At 36.9% G+C, this 21,132-nt stretch overlaps 1 protein-coding gene and 1 pseudogene across 8 annotated transcripts in view; one reads left to right on the plus strand and one right to left on the minus strand.

The window, feature by feature from the left end:
- Positions 1-7,089, plus strand: part of LOC129740983 (dual oxidase maturation factor 1) — a 220,635-nt gene extending 213,546 nt beyond the window's left edge. For 7 of the 8 annotated variants that reach the window (XM_055732654.1, XM_055732649.1, XM_055732653.1 and 4 more), the window contains 4 exons: positions 5,647-5,726; positions 5,798-5,919; positions 5,989-6,219; positions 6,332-7,089. In XM_055732654.1, coding sequence (XP_055588629.1) covers positions 5,647-5,726; positions 5,798-5,919; positions 5,989-6,219; positions 6,332-6,377 — 479 coding nt within the window. In that variant the 3' untranslated portion in view covers positions 6,378-7,089. The remainder of the gene's footprint in view (positions 1-5,646; positions 5,727-5,797; positions 5,920-5,988; positions 6,220-6,331) is intronic. The other variant, XM_055732656.1, reaches the window with a different exon arrangement.
- A 5,127-nt stretch (positions 7,090-12,216) lies between these two features.
- On the minus strand, positions 12,217-17,145 carry LOC129742392 (DNA-directed RNA polymerase, mitochondrial-like; annotated as a pseudogene).
- Positions 17,146-21,132: the final 3,987 nt, after the last annotated feature.

A 21,132-nucleotide genomic window follows, 5' to 3' on the forward strand; every position in this document is an offset into this window, starting at 1 on the left:
TGGGAAATTGGGAGTAAAACAGACATAACTCAATTTGCGATGGCTCAATAGTCTTCATTTTATTTCTCTAGAATCACTCTAGAAAGGTCTAATTTGGTTCAAAATTCCGAACTTACTTTTTCCATAATTAATTGGAAAATGTAGGGAAACCAAGGGTAAAACCAGCCATAACGCAATATTCCGAAGCTTGCGGTGCACACAGGGGAAAACGATGTGAAAAGGTGATCAAAATTGTTTACGCCAAAAGGGAGCGTTTTAGACCCATAGTGTCTTCGGGACAATTAACTTACATTTAAAGCACTTTAAAATAAGTTTGAAATGATTCAATCACCTAGCAGTGAGATAGAAAAATTATTTTTTGTCATTTTCATTTTAGAGCAATTATGTATTTGGCAAGTTTAAAGATTGTAAAAAATGTAGCAATTTTGTCGAAGACGTGAACTTCGTAAAAGCTAACCCAAAAAAGTTAGAAAGGTTCAAATTAAAAGAAATATTTTTTATTCAAAATTTTCTGTTTTTTTACTTGTATATCTTTTCAAGCCAAGTTTATTCGAGCAAAGTGTAAAAATTGATACTTCCGGATTGTGATGACAATAATATCAATTTCCAAATTTGTAACGTTCCCTTTTATTCGTACGATGCTCTACCGGGACACGTTTTTAATTCCTACGATTTTAATACAAATTAATTTATGAATATTCTATAGAACAATTTTCAAGCTTACGTTTAGTGAACTTTCTATCGCTTATTTCCGTCTCGATTCCAGCTATGTTCCGCCGCTAGCCCTACACCTTTAATAAACCTAGGTTAGAGATACAATTTCCAACTTTTCTCAATCAATTTCTCTCCTCAATTCGATTTTGGTTCAATCTGGCGATTCCTAATTGAAAAACGCTTCGTTGCGTGGTATTGTAGCCTGTGTTCAACTTTCCTGCGCAGTTTCACTTCGCACCCTTCCGTACTAAAGTTGCAAATGCCTTAGCGCGTAAATTTAGGGTAAGTATTCGAACTCAAAAATATCCGTTGTGAACTTAAGCTATAGTTTTCTTTGAATCACCAAACTACTATACTGGCTTTGAATTGAACAATTGTTGTTTTGTTTTTGTTTATTTTCGTCCTATGACTTTCCCGCCGAATAAACCGCTTTTTTTCTCTCGCTCTTTTTCCCTGTTCAAAACTGTCATCAACTTGAGTGCGTTCAGTCTTCAGTGCTGCCCGTTCAGTAGCCCCGTTCAGTATGCTTGACGGGGGTTGGAGTCACCCAAAATCGAACAGTTTTATCGAACACACATTATAAAAATATTCAGACTGAAACGAGTTAGATTGGAAAAACTAAGAAAAAATAGCTGTTTTCAAACACCTGTATCTTTCTAGTTCGGATGAGTTCGGTTCATTTTTTGGTTGCATCAGAATCAAGCACGTTTCAGCGTTATAATAACATGGAGTTTACAACATTTATTTGTTTATTTTGTAGTCTTATAAATGATTTAAGTTAGCTATTTTTATGGAATCTAGAGGACAACTTTTTTGCATTTAAAATTAGCTAACCGAAAAACAAACTCGTATAATATATTGTATTTTAAGCGAAAAGATAGGTTGTAAGGTTCGTCAATGGAGGCTTAATAACGTCATACGCGAGCGAGAGAATAATATGGCTAAAGTTTCAACAAAATAAAAACGGTTGCAACCTAAATTTCAGTTTGAATAAACTTGAAATTTGTCCTCTAAAATCCTTGGAAATTGATAACTTCAACCATTTATAAAGCTAAAAAATAAACAGTTTAACGTTGTAAACTCCATGTTATTATAACGGTGAAACGTGCTTGATTCTGATGCAACCAAAAAATGAACCGAACTCATCCGAACTAGAAAGATACAGGTGTTTGAAAACGGCTATTTTTTCTTAGTTTTTCCCATCTAACTCGTTTCGGAATAATCGATTTGGAGCTCATTGTCGCCAAAAGAATTGATACAAATCAATTCTGTAGCTCTCCCTCAATTGTATAGAAAATGGCTGCGTCCTGAAAATGTCTGCTCCTTCCAAAAGCGTCAAATTTGTCAATTATTTCAAAATTCCGATTGTGGCTGCGTCCTGTAGATGAAAATTACCATCCGAAATTTTTTTGGTCAAATTGGATCTGAACGGAATGTTCGATTAAGACTTAAAATTGCAAAAAGGACTGATACAAATCAATTCTTTAGGTCTCCTTCAATTGTATAGAAAATGGCTGCGTCCTGAAACTGTCTGTTTCTTCCAAAAGCTTCAAGTTTGTCCTTTATTTCAAAATTCCGATTGTGGCGGCGTGTTGTACATGAAAATTGCCAAACGAAATTTGTTTGGTCATCATGGATCTGAACAGAATATTCGATTTAGAGCTCAACGTTGCCTGAATATTTTTATAAAGTTTGTTCGACAAAACTGTTCGATTTTGGGTGACTCAAAACTTTTTCAAATATACTTTGCTTGAATAAGCTCGGCCTGAAAAGATATAGTTAAAAAACTGAACATTTTGAATAAAACATATTTTTTTATTTTGAACCTTTCAAACTTTTTTGGGTAAGTTTCTAAGAAGTTGACGTCTTCAACAAAATTGCTACATTTTTTACTATCTTAAAACTTGCCAAATACATAATTGCTCTAAAATGAAAATCACAAAAAATAATTTTTCTATCTCACTGCTAGGTGATTGAATCATTTTTTTCAAAAGCTCATTTTAAAGTGCTTTAAATGTAGGTTAAATGTCCCGAAGACACTATGGGTCTAGAACGCTCCCTTTTGGCGTAAACAATTTTGATCACCTTTTTACATCGTTTTCCCCTGTCAGCTCGAACATATTTCATTCGATTCCGCGAAAAATCACACAAAATAAAGCTTAGTTCTTTTAGAAATGGGACAGTTACGAATGCGTGTATCTAAAAAACCTTTCGTTTGTTCTAAATACTTTCTATGAAGGAAATGAAGGATATCTTATGATAATTCATGAAAAAATTTGAAAAAAAAATATTTATCGTTTTTTGTAAGAATAAATTCTACTTTATCCTTGGTACCTCTCATCGGCCAGCGCACACTTTTTTCAGTCATGATAATGATCAGTTTTTCAAACTAATACTTCGTCTAGAATGTATTTTAGGTGGCTACATCCTCCTCCTGCAATTTCTGCTACTTTTCGGACCAATACTTCTCTTTTCAAAGAAACTGAGGGCAATTTAGTGGATACGACTGTTTCGAAATTAACAAATTTGATTGTTTTTGAGCCACTTTTTGAGCGTTTTTAATGGAATTTCTGCTGGCAAAATCTGGCAATAACGAAGTAAAACCATCAGGAGATTGAACTTAAAGTATAATCGGTTAGTATAGATCGTAGGTTGCGAAGGGTACATGAAAGATCGCTCTTCTTGGGCTTTTGAAAACAGCGAAACCCATAGTTTTCGTTTTGAAAATTGTTGTTTTTTTTTCACAGGAGCAGCAAAATTTGGGCAAATCATTATATTTTATACAAAATAACCAACAAATACATACTTTAATTTACTCGGGAGCAGCCAAAGTATAGGATTCAAAAACTGGAATTTGTTTAAAATAGGATATTTAATAAGTTTTGTCGTTCATCAGAAATCATCTGTCCCATAGCCTCGGAACCGGCTATACAGCTTACGAGCTGTGGAACTAGTAAAAATTTGTTGTTTGAGGTTAGATTTGAATGCTTCATAACCGGGCAACACTTTCAGCTTATCGGAGAAAAAAAAATTGGAAATTTCAGCGATCTACCCTTAGTTTTTCACTTATTGAAAATTAAAAATGCTGGAATGAGACTTGACTTTCCTGATGACAATTAGCCGTAGTTGCCGATCATATGCTTCACTCCAATGCTTGATTTGAACTTTGTGGACATTTTTAACAGTATTTGCATACTTTTCCATCACTCACACACAGTAATTCTTCGATTTATCAACAGTTTTGTTAGCTATCAATTTGATAATGATGGATTTTAAATGAAACTGTGCAAACTTATTTTTTCCTTTTTCTCTTGCATCGTAAATAGCCCAAAAACGCGTAAAATTTAAATTTTGAAAAAAATAGATAGGATAATACTTTTTACAGGCAACAAAATGCTGTCAAAATTTTGAATGTCGAATTACTAGTAAACGAGTTATTAGCGAAAGAAAGTGTCCCATTTCTAAAAGAACTAAGCTTCAATTCTTTTTCACAATTTTTAAGTCCAAATAAGTTTTTTTCTGAATTGTTTACGAAATATAGGGGAATTAGGGGTTAAAAGAAACTATATCTCCGTTCGTAAGCTCGCGTGGCGTCTGAAACTTTGTTCAATCTATTTTCTGGACATTTTCACCAAAGGAAAGTTTATTTTTATATACATTTTACACTAATTGTTAAACATTTTTTGAATTTTTATTTTGAAATTTCGACCTTTTGGGAAAACATATGAAGACAACTTCATAATAATATTATGTGTGTATGATGACCATCGATATTCTTCTTATGGAATTTAAATTTTAAATTCATATTCCAACATCGTATTGAGAATATAAATTTAAGATTCAGAATTCAGATTTAAGATTCTGAAATTCACGGTTTAAATACAGAACAAGATCAATGATAATCGGTCGTTTTTTGGGGACTTAGTACAAGGCCAGTTTTGCTAAAAAAAAATCAGAAGTATAATTGAAATTATTCCAAAAATTCATTTATTTATATTTAACTCATTGGACACTTTTTAGTTCATTTATCGATGGTTTTTTTCGTACTCATCTATGTTATCAGGCAATACTGTTGTTTTACTACTTTTGTTATTAAATGTTTGAAGCTCTTTAAACTCATTCGACTTCTTTTGGTTCAGCCTTTCATAATAAATAATTATTGTGATAAAAAATATAGTTTTGAGCCAAAATTTTTCATCAAAATAATGTTTTCGTTAAGACACCCTTGGTAATGGGACGTTTTCCGATTAACAAGCAAGTACTGATATTTTGATTGAAAAATCACTTTTTGTTCTTTTTATGGGCATTTTCATCGTATTGGATGATGTTGAGGAATCACAATTTAGATTCAGAGGTAAACTGAATTAAGATTCAGAAAAAAAAATTGAAGTTCGGATTCGAAAATCCGATTAAGAATTTAGAATAGCTTTAGAGTTCATGATTAAAATTAAGATTAAGAATACTGGTTCTGAATTTAGATTCAGTTTTAAAATAAAGGATTTGGGATAAAAGATCTAACTAGAGAAAAGCCTCTGGCAAAAAATTAATTAAGATCCAAATTCAGATTCAGGATTTGGATTCTGAATCCAAATGAGAATCCAAATTAGAATCGAAATTGATTTTGGAATAAGACTCAGCATTCAGATACATATTCAGTCAAATTTAAATTTCAAGTTCAAATTTAAAATGAAGATGCGTATTTCTTTTCATGGGTTGTTTGTTATTGGTATTGGAATAAAATCTAACATTAGCTTTCTGTTATTTTATTGTCTGAGATGTTTTTCGTTTCGTCATGTCCAGTTTCTATTCTCCTCTTCAAAGCATCTTCTTGGTAACTATCGAACATTTGAAAAAAATTAAACCTCGGCAAAATACCACTTGCTGGAAAAAAATGGTATGTATGCAAGAGACAAACGCAATTTCTTTCCGTAGGTATCCTATGTTTGTCGGTGGGATTGATGATTTCGATAATCGACCTGGTATGGCCACATCGCTTCTCGACGATTTTAGAGGTAACAACTTGAGAAGGGCTTCTTGCTAAAACTAGAAGGATAGTTTTTTAAATCGTTTTCAAATGCTTCAGGTATACTACGACACTCCTTACGACAGACACGTGATATTGGAAGAATCTCACGATGTCAGATATCGCAAACGCAACAGCAAAGGTCTGGAGGATCCTCCGGGCTTGGGATCCAGAATCTTACGGTATCGCAACATGCACAATTCGAAGATCAGCAGAACAGAATAATTGAAGTTTTTTTTCCTTAACAACAGACGCTTATCATCGAAAACGCGAGACCAATCCAATGACAAGGCGGGCGTGGAAAATCGAGGCTTCCAGCATGATGCCCCGAAGTCACCCTGGCGCTATCCATTCCGACGGGCTCAGCAGACTCCACCGCATGGAATCCAGCGAACCATATCACAAGACTCTAACTCTAGCATAGCATCAGCAGCGGCCATGTCCCAGTCATTGCACAAAGTTGCACTCTCCAGAATGCTACCGTAATTATCTATCTATCAACTCAAAAGACAGAAAGAAATTCCAAAACTATTTTTTTTGTGATAACTATCGACTCAAAGTGAGTAACACTGTTTTCCTTCCCTTTAATCGCAGCAGAAAACCTCCTCTGGAGCGAACTCGTGAAATTTCCAACTGGTAGCCGAATTAGGTTTCTCTATAAGGTTTTCTTCATCAGGCCGGTTCAAAACTGGCAGCCAATTCTCACAAATGCATCAACGGACGCGAGCATAAACTTACACATAAAAGAAACAAAAAAACTAACCCGCATGTGCATACGTTTACGTGATGAATTTCTTGTGATATTAAATCGTAAAACGCAAAGTCGGTTATAATTCCCAACTAATTAGCAATACAACAAAAAATCACGCGGCGGAGTTGAAGGCTCGACGAGACGAGAGACTCTTTCAGGCAGATTATTTTTAACTAGGACAAAACAATTTTAGCTAGACACCAATAGTACGTAAGGGATCAAGAAAATGGCTTCGTATGGAGCAAATTTTGATTAAAAGGTCAAATCCTAGCGGATAGTAGTATTCTGTGAATTAATGGATCATGATTATAGTTTTTAAAGAAGACTGTTTAACGACGCGTGAATGAATAGATATCCTCATAGAGCCAGCAAAATTTGAAAAAAAAAGAAGCATGCAAAGATTACATTTGAAGCCTTCCATTCTACTCTAAGTTTTAACTTATTAGCAAGAAACTCTTTTAGGATTCTTTTTATATAAGGCATTTAGAAAACCTACCATTTGTAACGTATAGTATTGAATTCAAATCATCGATTTATGAATGTTTGTATAAGTGAAAATTAGTTAATAAGAAATCCAAGATTGTAATAAAATTTTATCAATTGTGTCATGTATTTATTTTTCTTTATATTGCAAAGAAATCTCATATCCGCAAATAACGTATTCGCTTTGAGTAAACTGGTTTATTCTCTGAATCTGGTAAAACATTACTCTCCATAACTAGGAGCTGTTCCTTTTCTGGAAAATTTATAAAGAAAATGTTGTAATAAAGGATGTCCACAATGAAATTTCATCTGAATTTCATCAATTTTTCAGGGATTGAAAAATAACTATTAAACTTCATTTTACCATTTTACTCGTATTTTATTTACAGTCCATACGAAAATGCCCGAACCTTGGCCTTAACCCCGGCCATAAGATTCTGCACAACCTGTAAATCAACATTTTTTGCTTGTAAACTCATACTTTCTTCAGTTCCTCGACTGTCTTCACTAGCTTAGGTCGTTTAAAAAGCTGCTGCTTCATAATCGTCCAGTACTTCTCGATGGGGCGGAGCTCCGGAGTGTTAGGAGGGTTGAACATTTTCGGCACATTTTTGTCCGCATACCACTTCAGCACGTCCTTGGAGTAGTGGTATGAGGCCATTTTTTTTTAGTTGGTAACCACAGGTGGTAAATCCCGGTTTACGGATTGTATTCCAAGGCACGGCGAGTTATCGCGTCCCCCCAGTTTGCTACTCTGGGTCCATGGGTACAATGGGAATACTCATGATATACTCCGTGTATACCCCCTACTCCCTAAACTACACCTGGGGCCGCAGACCTGGTTCCCACCTCGAACTTTTTAGTACACTATGCTTCAATAGTGAGAGGTCTATTCGCGCTAATGCGCTCCAAGGCAATACTCATTACCGAGACCACTTTCAGCAAAACCTCTCATCCTCACGACTCGGCGCCTGAACTCTCCTCTAACGGCTTGAGAATCGACATCTCCTCGCAAAGACTCAAGATTCCCACACAAACCTGTCCTCTTCGCGACATAAGGCCTGATCTCTCCTCTAACGACTCGAGATCCGACCCCTCCTCGCATCGACTCGAGTGTAGGACACAGATTAGGCAGTAAAAAGAGCAAAGTTCATGGATTCTGATTCTGATCTGGGACCATCTGACGGACAGAGAAAATGAGATAATCGGAAATCACGGACTACTTAGATTAAAGCACATTTTCAGCGAAATGCGCTGACAAATTTCCTTTAAAAAGAACAGCGCTCGTAAGGAAAGGTCATCGTAGGGGTAGGTCAACAATTCATCAGCTCGCCCGAGTCTATTACAACATCCGGCACAACAAGTCAGTTTCTAAAACAACAGCAATGGCACTTTTGGACATCGAAAAAGCCTTTGACAATGTGTGGCATGAAGGGTTGATCTTAAAAATGAAGCGATACAATTTCCCTGACTATCTCATTAAGATAACCAAAAGTTATCTCTCTGGTCGAGCATTCAGAGTGTCCCTTCATGGGGCCTGTTCAGAGAAATACAATATTGTGGCTGGTGTCCCTCAAGGAAGCATTTTGAGACCTATTCTGTATAATATATACACCGCTGACATCCCATCGCTACCTGGTGGTGGCGTGTTGTCTCAATTCGCGGACGATACGGCTATAATGGACAAAGGTCGAATCATCCGCACTCTGACAAAAAGTTTCTAAGAAGGCCTTGACACTCTGACAGAATACTATAAAAGTTGAAAAATTGTCATAAATGCTGCTAAGACTCAAACCATCATATTTCCGCATTCGAGATCCAAAAACTCATACCAGCTGACAACGTCAAAATACGATTCGGTCTCTCCACTATCGATTGGTCAAATGAAGTAGTTTACTTGGGCCTCACCTTGGACAGTCATCTGATATTCAGAGCACACGTTGATAAAACCATCTCCACATGTAATTTATTAATCCGATCCCTGTACCCGTTGATGTGCAAAACATCCAAACTGAGTCTGGAGAACAAAATGGCTGTATATAAGCAAATCATCTACCCTACTATTGAGTATGCTGTGCCAGTTGTGCTCAGACCCATAGGTTACGACTCCAACGCATCCAAAACAAGATCTTAAAGATGATCCTAAATCTACCTCCCTGGACGAGAACAGTCGAGGTTCACGAAAGGGCTTGCCTGGATACCCTTCAGACGAAATTTCAAAATTACAACGTAAGTTTTGGAGAGAGGTGCCTTGCCTCTGAACATGCTATCATCCGAGAACTGGAATCCTTAGGTGAATTAATTAATTAGGTTAAGTAGGTAGTTATATTTAAATAATTAAAAAAAAATATAATGATAACTCACTGCCTACATCATATTGCTTTCGCAGAATCATATCTAAATGTATATAAATAAAAAAAAATTTCAAAGATGAGTTGCTTCGCAGAACACTTGAATTGTTAAACATTTGCTTTGTTCAAAAATTAAAGGTGAAATAAAACTTATTTAATGTAAAAAAAAAGGAAAGGTCATTCTTAATTCTGGTTTTAAAGGGCGAACATCATCAGCCTAGAGAAGACGCAACATCCTGGATTTACGGACCTTGCTTCTGAAGGATATCAAACTCATTGACTTTGAGTAGTCGATATGCTGGAAATCCACGTTTCAACAGAACACTGAAGGAAATTGTTTTTTTAAGCACTGAGTTTTGTTTTGAACTTTTCAGTTTGAATAGACCATTCAGAGCAAGCTCACTGGTGTTGGGAAAAAGTGTTAGAAATTTTGACATTTTGAAAATTTTACCATGTAAAAATGTTTTCAAGATCTTTGGGCGTTGTATTTTTTTTACAACACTGTTTCTATTTCAGCCGTATGTGATAGAAATATTGCTATTTTTGCATCAAAGCATGCGAAAATACAACACGTGTTGTAGAAAAACTTGAAGGCCAAAGATCTTGAAAATGTTTTTGCATGGCAAAATTTTCAAAATGTGTACAAAAAGTGACAAAATTTCTACCACTTTTTCCCAACACCAGTGAACTTGCTCTCAGTATGAAACTGCAATGTGTAAATATGGAAAATTTCGACAGAAAAGACGAAATTCACTCGGTTTGTATTGTTTCTCCTGATAGAACAACATTATTACTTCGGTAGGAAAGACGAAGTAATTTGATAAAAAAAGGGTTCTGATGGAGAAGGCAGACACTCGAAAGCAGAGCAAAGATAAATATCTTCGATTGGAAGACGATCGACTGAAAAAAAAAGAGTTCTGATGGAAAAGGCAGAAACTAAGAAAAACAAATGATTAGAATTAGATAGACGATTGAAATGAAAGTTCTGATAGAGAAGGCAGAAACTTGCGGAAATCTAATAAATGATATGGGATGTTTTGAATGGATAAACAGAAGACTAAAAAAATAGAGTTCTGATTGAAAAAGCAGAAACTCAAAGAAGCAGAAAAAAGAGTTCATATATTTTCCAAAAGTTAACGAACCACTGGAAGTAAAGTTCTGTTAAAAAGAGTAGAAGTTTATTGAAAAAATATATGAAGAAATTGGCAAGGAATTTTGAAAAGGCCGGATGCGCCAAATGGGAAAAAAAGAGTTATCACCTGAATAAAAAAAGTACATACGGAGACCTTAATTTTGAATGCTCAAAGTTATCTGAAGATTTGGTTTTCAAGAAATAAAGAAAACAAAATATTTATTGCTGGGAGTTTATGGCTCTGTCAAATTTTGATACCAAAATGAAAATTGTTATAAGAGTACAGAAGGGAAGTATTGTAGGATACAGATTAGGCAGTAAAAAGAGCAAAGTTCATGGATTCTGATTCTGATCTGGGACCATCTGACGGACAGAGAAAATGAGATAATCGGAAATCACGGACTACTTAGATTAAAGAACATTTTCAGCTGAATGCGCGGACAAATTTCCTTTAAAAATAACAGCGCTCGTACGGAAAGGTCATTCTTAATTCGGATTTTAAAGTGCGAACATCATCAGCCTAGAGAAGGCGGAACATCCTGGATTTACGACATCGAGGTTTACCTCTCCTCTGCACAATCCAAGGCCCGATCTCTCATCTAACGACTTAAGATCCGACCCCTCCTCGTAACGACTCGAGGTGACCACTTCTACCCCTCCAGGCTCTGTATCAAGAGCCTGGTCCCTCCTCTTACGACTCGAGACCCGACCCCTTATCATAAAGACTCGGGGTTGACAACACAAACCTCTCCGCCTGGAGGTTCCAGGCCTGACCTCTCCTCTAACGACTAGAAGCCTGACCTCTTACCTCCAGGATTCGAGATTCGCCACCTTGCCCGTCGTGTGCCAGATCGAGAGCAGCTTATCCTAGACTCGCGCCTGTCACGGTACACGCGCGGGACTTAACGCAACGACTCGGATGATTCCCGACGAAGACGTCATCCTACTCCGACTCGAATGGATCACCCGGCGTCGAGAGCCACTCTACCCGTGGGTATTCTCCGATCGTGGAATAACCCGATTTCCACTGCGAAGAAGGTAAAGTCTTATCTCCTAAGCTCCTGTCGTTGGAACCGCCCAACTCAGATACTCCCCGAAGGTAGAGCATCCTACGCACGAACGCGGCGCACCCACGGCATCCGCTACGCAGAAGATGTTGCCATATCTTTGTATCTTCAAACCGTGGGGTCGGACGCACTCTACTCGACAGCCTCACGTCGATGGGGTCAGTCTATTGCGACCGTTGTCCTGTCTTCTTTATCCCCCTTGGCTGGCAACCCTAGGATTTATGGCCCGCGAATTCTACATCATCCGCTAATCCTACGAGTTCGGCTCCCGATTGGAGGCTCGTACGTAGCAGTTCGTCGTGAGTGATGTTCTATAGAACCGGGCCGAGTATTGACCCCTGTGGAACACCCGCCGAAACCTCTTGTGTTCGCAAACCCTTACCGGTCATATACTGCAGTTGGCGATATTGGAAGTAACTTTCCACAAGCCTATACAGATATTCCGGGTTCCTCATTTGGATGAGCGATGACGCAATCGCTGTCCAACTGACACTGTTGAAGGCGTTCTTCACATCCAGAGTGAATTTCGGGTGAGCATCAAACAATTTCGATCATCAATCGACCAGCGATGGCGGAGCAAAGACCGAGAACGAACGAACTTTCGGGTGGTAAAAAACACGTCCGTTGCGCGCGATTAGGTTTTCAAAAATTTTTAAACATGACCATTTTTCCGGTGAGGCGCCGAAGTTCCCGGTTTATTCCCGGTCTCCCGGTGACACGATGAAATTCCAAAGTTTTTCCCGGTATTCCCGGTTTGCTAGCAACCCTGCATTTAAATGATGTTTGACAGCCACTTGCATAATTTGAGGCGTCTTCAGTACCTGTATTTCGCCTTTATTTATATGCAATCTAAGCACAGCTGCATGTTATTTCCAATTTAGCGGTGCCCTGAAGAATCCTGTTTTTTCCATCGCGGTGTCCTGATTTTTGTCAAAGCCACCTGTCATGCCTGGTTAGTAGCGGGTACACTCCTTTTTTTAACTCAAAATTTAAGTTTGACCGAGGTTCAAATCAGTTCGATTTTATGAACTTTAAATTATGCTCCCTTTTTTCTCCTTCACGCTCTTTTTTTTAACTCAAAATTAAGTATGACCGAGGTTCAAAACATAGTTCGATTCTATGAACTTAAAGTTAAGTACCATTTTTCCTCCTTGCTCAAAACGGAGTTCGAACTGCGAACTCAAAATTGATCCCTTTTTTTCCTTCGGCGAGGGATCAAAGCTGAGTTCGACCTTATGAACTAAAAATTGAACTCTCTTTGTTGGACTGAAAACACTTTTTCCGAGTTCAGTCCGAACCGGAACAGCAACCAACGAACACGTCGCAAAATTTTGTCGTTCCGGAACAATTACCGGAAGACTATGAAGGAACTTCATAATGAAATGCATGTTCACCGTGTCAGCATAAAATTCTGTCCGTCATTGACATCATATGGTGAGCGGCTTGGAATGTCCGGAAACTTCCGGATGTTGTTTACTTCCCGTGGGAAGTAACATCCGGAAGTTTTCTTTGACCGGGAATGTCAAAACTTTCCACAGCTCTGTAATTGCAATGCAATGTACCGGAACAGCAACATCCGGGTACAACAAATTTAAATCATCCTTCAATTCCCTGAAAATAAGCTACCCTCGAAAAAAAAAGGATAAATTCGAGTTCGGCTGTCGAACTTAGGGCGTATTTTTTTTTATATCGGATTTGGCTCTAGAACCGTCAGAATAAAAAAACGATTTTCGGGTTTCGAGTTATTCCATACGTAGGTGTGCGTGAGAACGAGCGCAATGTTTACATGCAGCTGTCATTTTGTTCTCCCTTCTAGATTTCTTCATTCGGTTCTTCACATCCGGATTGCCTTTTTTCGTGTCCGGATTGCACTGGACAGCAGATAGTACGATTTTGCTTGGCTGAGAGGTTCAAAATCGCGACAATCATCATTTTCCCGTTCATTATTTCAACTGTTTTGCTTTCAGCCAAAAACAGCTGTTTAATGTTTTGACAACAACGTTGAGAGTATTGGTGAACTTCTCGCAAAACTGACTTTCTTCTCAGGGCGACTCCGTCCGTATTTCGAGCGAACCTAGGTTGCCTCTCGAGCAATAAATGAGCACGATGACAGCAGTTCCCGGATCGAAAAATCGGCCCAAAATCGGTAGGATTTCGAACCGTTCAACCCGAGAATCGGTTAGAATTCTGACGAGAATTCCAACCGATTTCCGACGAATTCAGTGCCCTGGTGAAACAACTTTCCTGACGACGATAAGTTTTTACGAGTGAGCTGTCAAAACAACCGGGTCGTTTCAAGACGGAAATCGGTTAGATTTCCTACCAAAATCAGATGGTTTTCCCATCAAAATTTGACGGTTTTCCGATCGAAATCGGACAAAAAATCCGAACGCTTTGCCCTGTTGTTATTGTTGTTTTTCTGCCCTGATGTCAATTTTTGTTCGGATTAAAATTTCAAAAAAAAACAACAAAATAATTTTTGTATATAATTTTAATAAGTTTTTTTGTGATAATAAAAAATATATATATGAAATACAATATACAATGTATTCTAATTGACGAGCGATTGGTTTGCGAGCTCCATATCTGGTCACTCCGTAGACTGTCGTAATAACAGTTTGTTTGATAACTTTGCGTTGAATAAATCCTTCCAAAATTTTCGCTACTTTTAAATTGTTTTCGGCATGTTTGGCTCTACTTTCTCACACCAGTGCAGCAACAGCGCTATAAACGTCTTGTGGCTTTTCAGCGGGAGCGAGATTCACGCTAATAGCGCCAAGTTTGTCACGACCAAGAGCTGCATAATGCTGAAGTCCATTACATGAACCATCTTGATGAATGGGAAAACTACTCAGAAATTTAGAAGGATCAGGACATCGGTGAACTTTGGCAATTTCCATGCAACAGGCAAGTGTTTGCCATGGTTCATCAGATTTGCTCCACCACATTTTTCCCGACAGTGGTAGATGTGCTGAGTCCAAAATATCATCCATAATTTCATTTGCGTATTTAAGGCGATCAGCGACAGAATCTCTTTTCTTCAGGTCCGTCAAATTGATGCAATGTAATTTCAGCCAGTCAAATCCGTCTGGGCCTAACGGTTTCTTTTCATGGAAAACCATCAGAAATCGGGCCAGGGGTAATAGGGTAATCGCGTCCTCGAAAATGTATATTTTGTGGAAGCCAGAATACCCGTTTGCGAAAATGATTGGCTAGCGAAAGTCTATAACGAGCATCGCACGACAAACTGTACATATCAACCTGCTTTCGTTTGTAGGAGATTTTCTTGCGCAACATATCCAATTTGTCATAATTAGACATTTCGTTCCGTGGTTTCAACTCTTCTATCCGTGATAGAGAACTTGGTGGCTCAGGAACATCCAGTTTAGCATTACCACCATCATTGAAAACTTTCAGCTCTACATTTAACATTCCTTAGTTTATTCTCCACGGAATACTGCCTAATTGGTTCAATGAATCTAAAGTTGGGTACATGTCTTGTTTTTTAACATTGGCAATCCTTTTTTTTTCCTTTACCCACCATTCTCTGGTGTCCTCCACGGCTGAGGAGGGCACAACATCGGAACTAAGTTGACATCGAATTTCAGAGTGTCCTGTTGTGATTTACGGAACAGCTTGACCAGCACTGGATGGGGCTCAATTTGTTTTTTAGCAATTTTAGCCTCATAGCGGCACAACGAATAGAACGCAGGGACATTTTTTATCTGTCGATTGATTTTCGAGGCAGCGTTTACGTTTACTTTTAAGTCATTTTCAAGATATTGTACAAAAAGCGACCTACGCCAATTACGGCAGCTTTCGGCCAAGAAATAGTTTGAATATCCATACTGGCTCCACTGTGTCGGTTTTCGTGAACTAACTGTTGCCATAGTTGTCTTGGATTATCGCTATTCGTACCCTCGGATAAGGCGTCGCAATACATTCCATAAATCTCACAGGTTTTGTCTAGCACGCCATTCGATCGTTTTTGTTCTACATGATAACGTGCCTCAACTTTCTTGCCTAACTCTCGATGAAGATGACTAATTACATAGCTGAAGGTATCCGAACCCTTGATCAACATTTGTGCTTCATCCAGTAGTATTTCTGTGAATTGCGTCACGTCAAGAGCCTTTTTATACGGAAACAAATTGATCGACCGACCAGCTTTGGATTCAGTTACGGCTTTCAGCGTATTTACATCCATATTGAATGCTACCAAAGCTTGTTTTATCCAGGTTTTTCATAGTTCTTCCATCTCTCGACGCTATACAAATAAAACAATTTAATAATATCATTGCAGCATGATAAACAAAAGGACTGTAAATGAATTTTCTGATAAATAATACTTACATAAAGTTGTACGCTATCACTAGGTTCGGGTATATTTTGAATAACTTTAACCTTGAGATGACCCTTCAATTCCAGTTCAAGCTGTTCATTGGTCATTTGCTCTTATTCATCTCGGGAAAATCCAAACTTACTGCTCATTATTTCCGAGCCTGGTTGCGGGATCCCGAAGTCGATCTCGAAACTCTTTGGTTCGATCGGTAATACGTGCTCGTTCAAATCATTCAGTAGATGATTGTCGTAGTGAATAACTGGAACGGTGTATCTCGGTATGAATCCTGGATCTAGTTCTCTGAAAAGGCCAAGCAGAATTTCCGCCAACGTTTCCTGAGAAAGTTCAATCTCTTTCATGTCTTACCCTATATAAATAACCGGGGTCTCTTCCAGATTCCAGTTCGACGGAAGGTTTGTTGGAATGCCAGACATAATTTTGTCGGAACAACTGACAGCGACACCTTCTTCGTCAGGTACAATCTCATCGGCATTCATCGAAGAAATAGTACTGGAGAAATTTGATGATAAATAAAGTTTGCCAGCTTCTGTGCTTTCAGTTTTCTAATCGTTGTTTTTATTTCCTTTGTCGATGTATCAGTGACTATTGAGAGGTATAATATAGAAGTGTAATTAGCATTGCGAAAATAAAATTTTAAAAATGTAGGAATTTTTTACCATTCAAAAGCTCTGTAAATTTCTTGGATGATTTCTTTCGTTTTTTCTTGAGCACAGGATCCAAAATTTCTGCAGTAGGTGTTGTTGAATGAACTCGCTTTGTGATGTCTTCTTTGCACTGATTAAATCCAGTTCCTGGAAGCAGCCTAAAACACGTTCTGAATCCACTAACTCTGTTACATAAATAGGAATAATTCTGCACTTGATTTTCTTTGTACTAACACCGGTTAATTGTACCTTTACCAATCAATAGATTGTTCTGATTCCTGGACAAGTTCCTTAATGCTAGTATACGATACATTTTTCCAACTTTAAATCGGAATTTATTAAAAGAAATCGTGAAAACCTGGAACTTTCGGTACACTAGCGAGTTTTCGGCAAGCACATTGTTTTTGTTATGAAAACAAATCATTCAGTTATTTGGAGATTATAGACGCGAAGTTTCAAAGTAAAAAAATACGGTTTAGCAAGTTTAGGGAAGCTATCTCAAAAAAATACTACACTGTCGACAATTTCCTCCGCTCCGGTTCCAAAAAGGATTTCAGCCGCGCACGCACGTACCTGCCGACCGAACCGATGAGAAAAAAACATAAACGTTTCGAATCGTTTTCGATTGACAGTCCAACCAGTGATGTCAACCTTCCAGATTTAGGTCGAATTCACAGTGAGCGCGGTGCGAAGTGCGAAGCGAATTTCCAATTCGCGCGAAAAACCGCTTCTCATTGAAACACGTTGAAAAAAACATCGACCGGCCACAGTGCAAGCGAATTTTCGTGCGAAGACCCGGCTGGATCGCGCGAATTCATCCTGTTCATCCGGACATACACTGAAAATATTTTCTCGGATATTTTTTATCGTAAAATGATTTATCAAAAAAATCTTTTTCAAAAGTTTATTTATTTAATTATCATTGCCGTTTCTGTGTTGGTAATGAAAAATGCGCGGTTTTTAAGCGCGGCTTTTCGAAAAAAAAACGCGGTTTCATTCTTTTTCAATTGAAACAAATTATAACTGGCAATAAACGACCGGTGGCATGAAAGCCCCACAATATGTGTATAGGGTGAAGAGGCTGAACGGATAGAAGTTGGAATTTGTTATCCGACGCCATTTTGAAATCCAATATGGCCCCTTCCACTCAACTTTAAAATGCTGGAAGTGACTGAAAAGCACACGAAACTCCCACAATATGGGTATTGAATTAAAGTACTCAATAAGTAGAAGTCGAATTTGGCTGTCCGACGCCATTTTGAAATAAAAGATGGCGGTTCCCGCTTAATTCAAAATGCAATAAAGAACTGAAAATCGTATGGTCCATCCACAATATAAGAAATGAGTGAAAGGGATAAAAAATTTGATGAAAAATTACTGACAAAAATTTAACAAAATTTAAAAAAGCATGAAATGAATAAACAAAAATATGACAAGTGTTATAAAACTAAAGTAATATTGACAAAAATATAACAAAACTGTGGGAAAATATGAATAACTATTACTAAAATTAAAAAATATGACAAAAAAAATAAAGACAAATGACAAAACTTTGAATAAAACACGACAAATGTGGTAAAATAATATGACAAATTTAAAAAAAATAGACAAAATATGAGGAAAAATTCACAGAAAAGCAGCAAAACTATGACAAATGAGAAAAATAATGTATGGCAAAATTATAATCAAAATTTGACAATATGACCTGACAGAACTAATATAAGGACCAATATTTGTCAACAAATTTACAAAAATGACAAAATAATAACAACAAATTTACAATAAAATCTCAAAAATCTGACAAAAAATAAACACAAAATTTAAAAAAAATGACATAATGTTGAATATGTTAAAAAAACATCCTAAGCAAATGTCCGTGAGTTCAAATACAAGAGTAATCATCGAATGCAGTTGTACTGGGTAAGACTTTCAGCACTGACCACACTGACTTGACTCTTAGAACAAAAATTCAACCATTTTCTGTCTAATTTTTTGTTGTCAGATTTTGCAGGTTCGCAATACCGACGGCAGGTGGCGAACCTGAAAAATTTGACAAAAAATGCCCTGTAGGAAAAATGGTCCTGTTCAGCCCGATTTTATCGTAGAAATTGCGTGTTTTATTTTTAAAGTTGGGTGGCATTTCCTAACTGGGGTAGAATTTCTTCAAATCGATCCATGCGCACTCTGGAATCGACATTGCGTACTGTTGGAAAAATGATTTTTTTTTTGTTTTTTTTCTGGAAAACTTATCCAGAAAACGAAATCGAGTGTCCAGTCAGTATGGTCAGTGCTTTCAGTATGAAGAGAAGATGTTAAATCGATTAAAATCGAACGAAAAAAGACAAAACTCACAATCAAATGAACAAAAAATCTGACAGAACTATGACAAAAATACGACAAATGAAAACATGACAAAATTATTACAAAAATTAAAATAAAATGACAAAAATCTTACAGTACTATAACAACCTTTGTCAACTGTTTGTCATAATTTTGTTTTCTTATCGTTGTTTTGTTAAATTTTTATCATATTTTTTCATAGCTTTGTTACATATATGTTTATTACATTTGTAAGATTTTTTTCATAGTATCGCCAGATTTATGTAATTTTATTGCAAAATTTTGTCATATTTGTAAATTTTGATTAGTTATAATATTTTTCATATTGTTATTTCAATTTTCATATTTTCCATAATGTTGTCAAGTATTTGTTAAAGTTCTTATTTCGAATTTTGGAATTATTGTTAATTTTTTGTTATTATTTAGTCAACTTTATTAATTTTTGTCAGATTTTTTGAAAATTTGGTCAAGGCTTTGCCATTTTGATGTCAAATTTATCATAGATTTGGTATATTTTTATCATATTGTAATATTTGTGTCACCTTTGTCATATTTCTATCAAAGTTTTGTCAGCGTTTCGTAATATTTGTTGTTATTATATTGTAATTTTTTTTTCATTATTTTGTTATATTTTTGTCATAGTTTTGGTAGATTTTTTTTCTTGCGATTTTAAGTCATTTAAAATATTTAAAAGTTGAGCGAAAGCTGCCGTATTGGATTTTGAAATGGCGTTTCATAGCGTCAGACTGCAAATTTCGACTTTTTCTAATTAATTCTTCTCACCTAATATCCACATTATGCTTGTTTTATGCGATTTTCAGTCATTTAAAGCATGTTGGTGTTAGGCTGAAGCCGTCATACAGGATTTGGGTGTCAAAAATCTATTCTCCGACGTACTCATAAAGTCCAGGCAATTCATGACCTTGAGATTCCTTTTCATAATCCCCGCGGTCCTAGAACGCGCAAGGTTTTTCCGAGTTAACGTGGTTTTTCGGAATTAACGCGGATTTTTTTTTTTGGCGCGGTACGTATCCCTCGCTCACAGTTTTGATTCTGCAAATTAATTTGCAAAGATTTTTTCACAAGTGATTAATTTTTGCAAAACAGAAGGTTTTTTTTTCAGTGTTGAACCGCTTCGCAATTCGCGTACACTGTGGCCGGCCTTCAAAAATGAACTTGCGAAATTCATCCGGTGAATGAATATTTCGCTTCGCAGTTCGCTTCGCGCTCACTGTGTTCGTACCCTTAGACTTTTTGAACTTTCGTCAGTTGGCAGTTGGCATCTCTGGTCCCGCCAAGTAAAACTGACAGAATTCGAATCGAAACCGAACCGATGCGAACTGATCGATTTCGATATCTGTCATTGTATGGCAGCGGAGAAATTGTCAGGAAATCCAACAGATTTCGAAGGGAAACCGGATAGATTCAAACTGACAACTAATGGTTTGACAGTTATCGGTCCGGTTGCGATATTCCTTCCGATCCGGGTTAGAGCGAACCTAGTTTGCCTTCAGGTGAAAAAAAATACGGTATTAGTATTGAGTATGCACTGAACAAAATCGGGCTATAAGCATTATCGGAAATTCTAGTGTTTTTGCACTAAAGGAAAATCCAATACTTTTTAAAGACTGGCAGGCAATGATGTGATCATTATTTCCGATTGATTTTATCGGAAATTCTAATGAAAGTAAAAAATAATCGTTTTTTTTTACTGTAAAATGAATTTAACCTCAAACAATATAAGTTAAAAGAAACACCCTATATATTTAATCGCCCGATTTGGTTCAGTGCACGCTAACTTTTGGCTACCCCTTAACGAATACTTTTGACCCGTTATTCGATGAGACTGGGAGAACTCCTTTTAAAGGATACAGCCGCTGTACCCTTTAAGGGGTACTCAGCTTGATAACGCTTGCACCGGATGAAATTTACCCCTTATTTAAAACGCAGCGGATGAAAATTACCCCTTATTCCAAAAGCTTCCGTTATATGGTGGAAATTAAAGGTTCTGTTTATAGAGAATGTGTTCCCTGGAAAATAAATAAAAACAACATGTTTTATTTCATTTAGTTTATTGAGATGCTAATTTTTTTGAAATTTGGATTCACTTAAATAACTTTTTTTATATTACAGATGATTGAAATACTCGATTTCCCTGCTTGAATATTAAATTTATCTTACGATGCATCCTGAAAGAAAACAAAAGATTAGATTTTAAGTTAAGAAATCATTAACCATCAATCTTACCTTCAATTTTATATCGC

Source organism: Uranotaenia lowii, chromosome 2, assembly GCF_029784155.1.
Source record: "Uranotaenia lowii strain MFRU-FL chromosome 2, ASM2978415v1, whole genome shotgun sequence".
NCBI classification, from domain to species: domain Eukaryota; kingdom Metazoa; phylum Arthropoda; class Insecta; order Diptera; family Culicidae; genus Uranotaenia; species Uranotaenia lowii.